This window comes from Egretta garzetta, unplaced genomic scaffold, assembly GCF_000687185.1.
Source record: "Egretta garzetta isolate BGI_Z169 unplaced genomic scaffold, ASM68718v1 scaffold27, whole genome shotgun sequence".
Taxonomy (NCBI): Eukaryota; Metazoa; Chordata; class Aves; order Pelecaniformes; family Ardeidae; genus Egretta; species Egretta garzetta.
In genome coordinates this window covers 1974062-1974279 of record NW_009260400.1, presented here as the reverse complement: position 1 = coordinate 1974279, position 218 = coordinate 1974062, and the positions used below count along the sequence as shown (strand labels likewise).

At 63.8% G+C, this 218-nt stretch overlaps 1 protein-coding gene across 1 annotated transcript in view; it reads right to left on the bottom strand.

Moving 5' to 3' along the window:
- Positions 1–218, bottom strand: part of CALB2 (calbindin 2) — an 8076-nt gene that overhangs the window by 1251 nt on the left and 6607 nt on the right. The window contains exons 5-6 of the mRNA XM_009643329.1: positions 186–213; positions 3–97 (exon numbers count right to left, since the gene is read on the bottom strand). Of these exons, the coding sequence (XP_009641624.1) occupies positions 3–97; positions 186–213 (123 nt within the window). The remainder of the gene's footprint in view (positions 1–2; positions 98–185; positions 214–218) is intronic.

The window sequence follows — 218 nt, the reverse complement described above, 5'->3', positions numbered from 1 at the left end:
GCCTGAAGGTCCCACTTCCGATGGTCTGTTTGTCCTCCTGCAGCTTGGGCTCGTCGTAGGGCCGGTTCGCCTTCTTCAGCAGGTCCGACAAGAAGCCCTGGGAGGAGAGGGCTTTGCTGGTTGTCCCCATCCCCGGCGGGGATGTCCCATCGTGGGGACCCATCCCAGCCCGCCCCATAGCCCACCTTAAGCTCGTTGGCTTCGATGTAGCCGCTGCG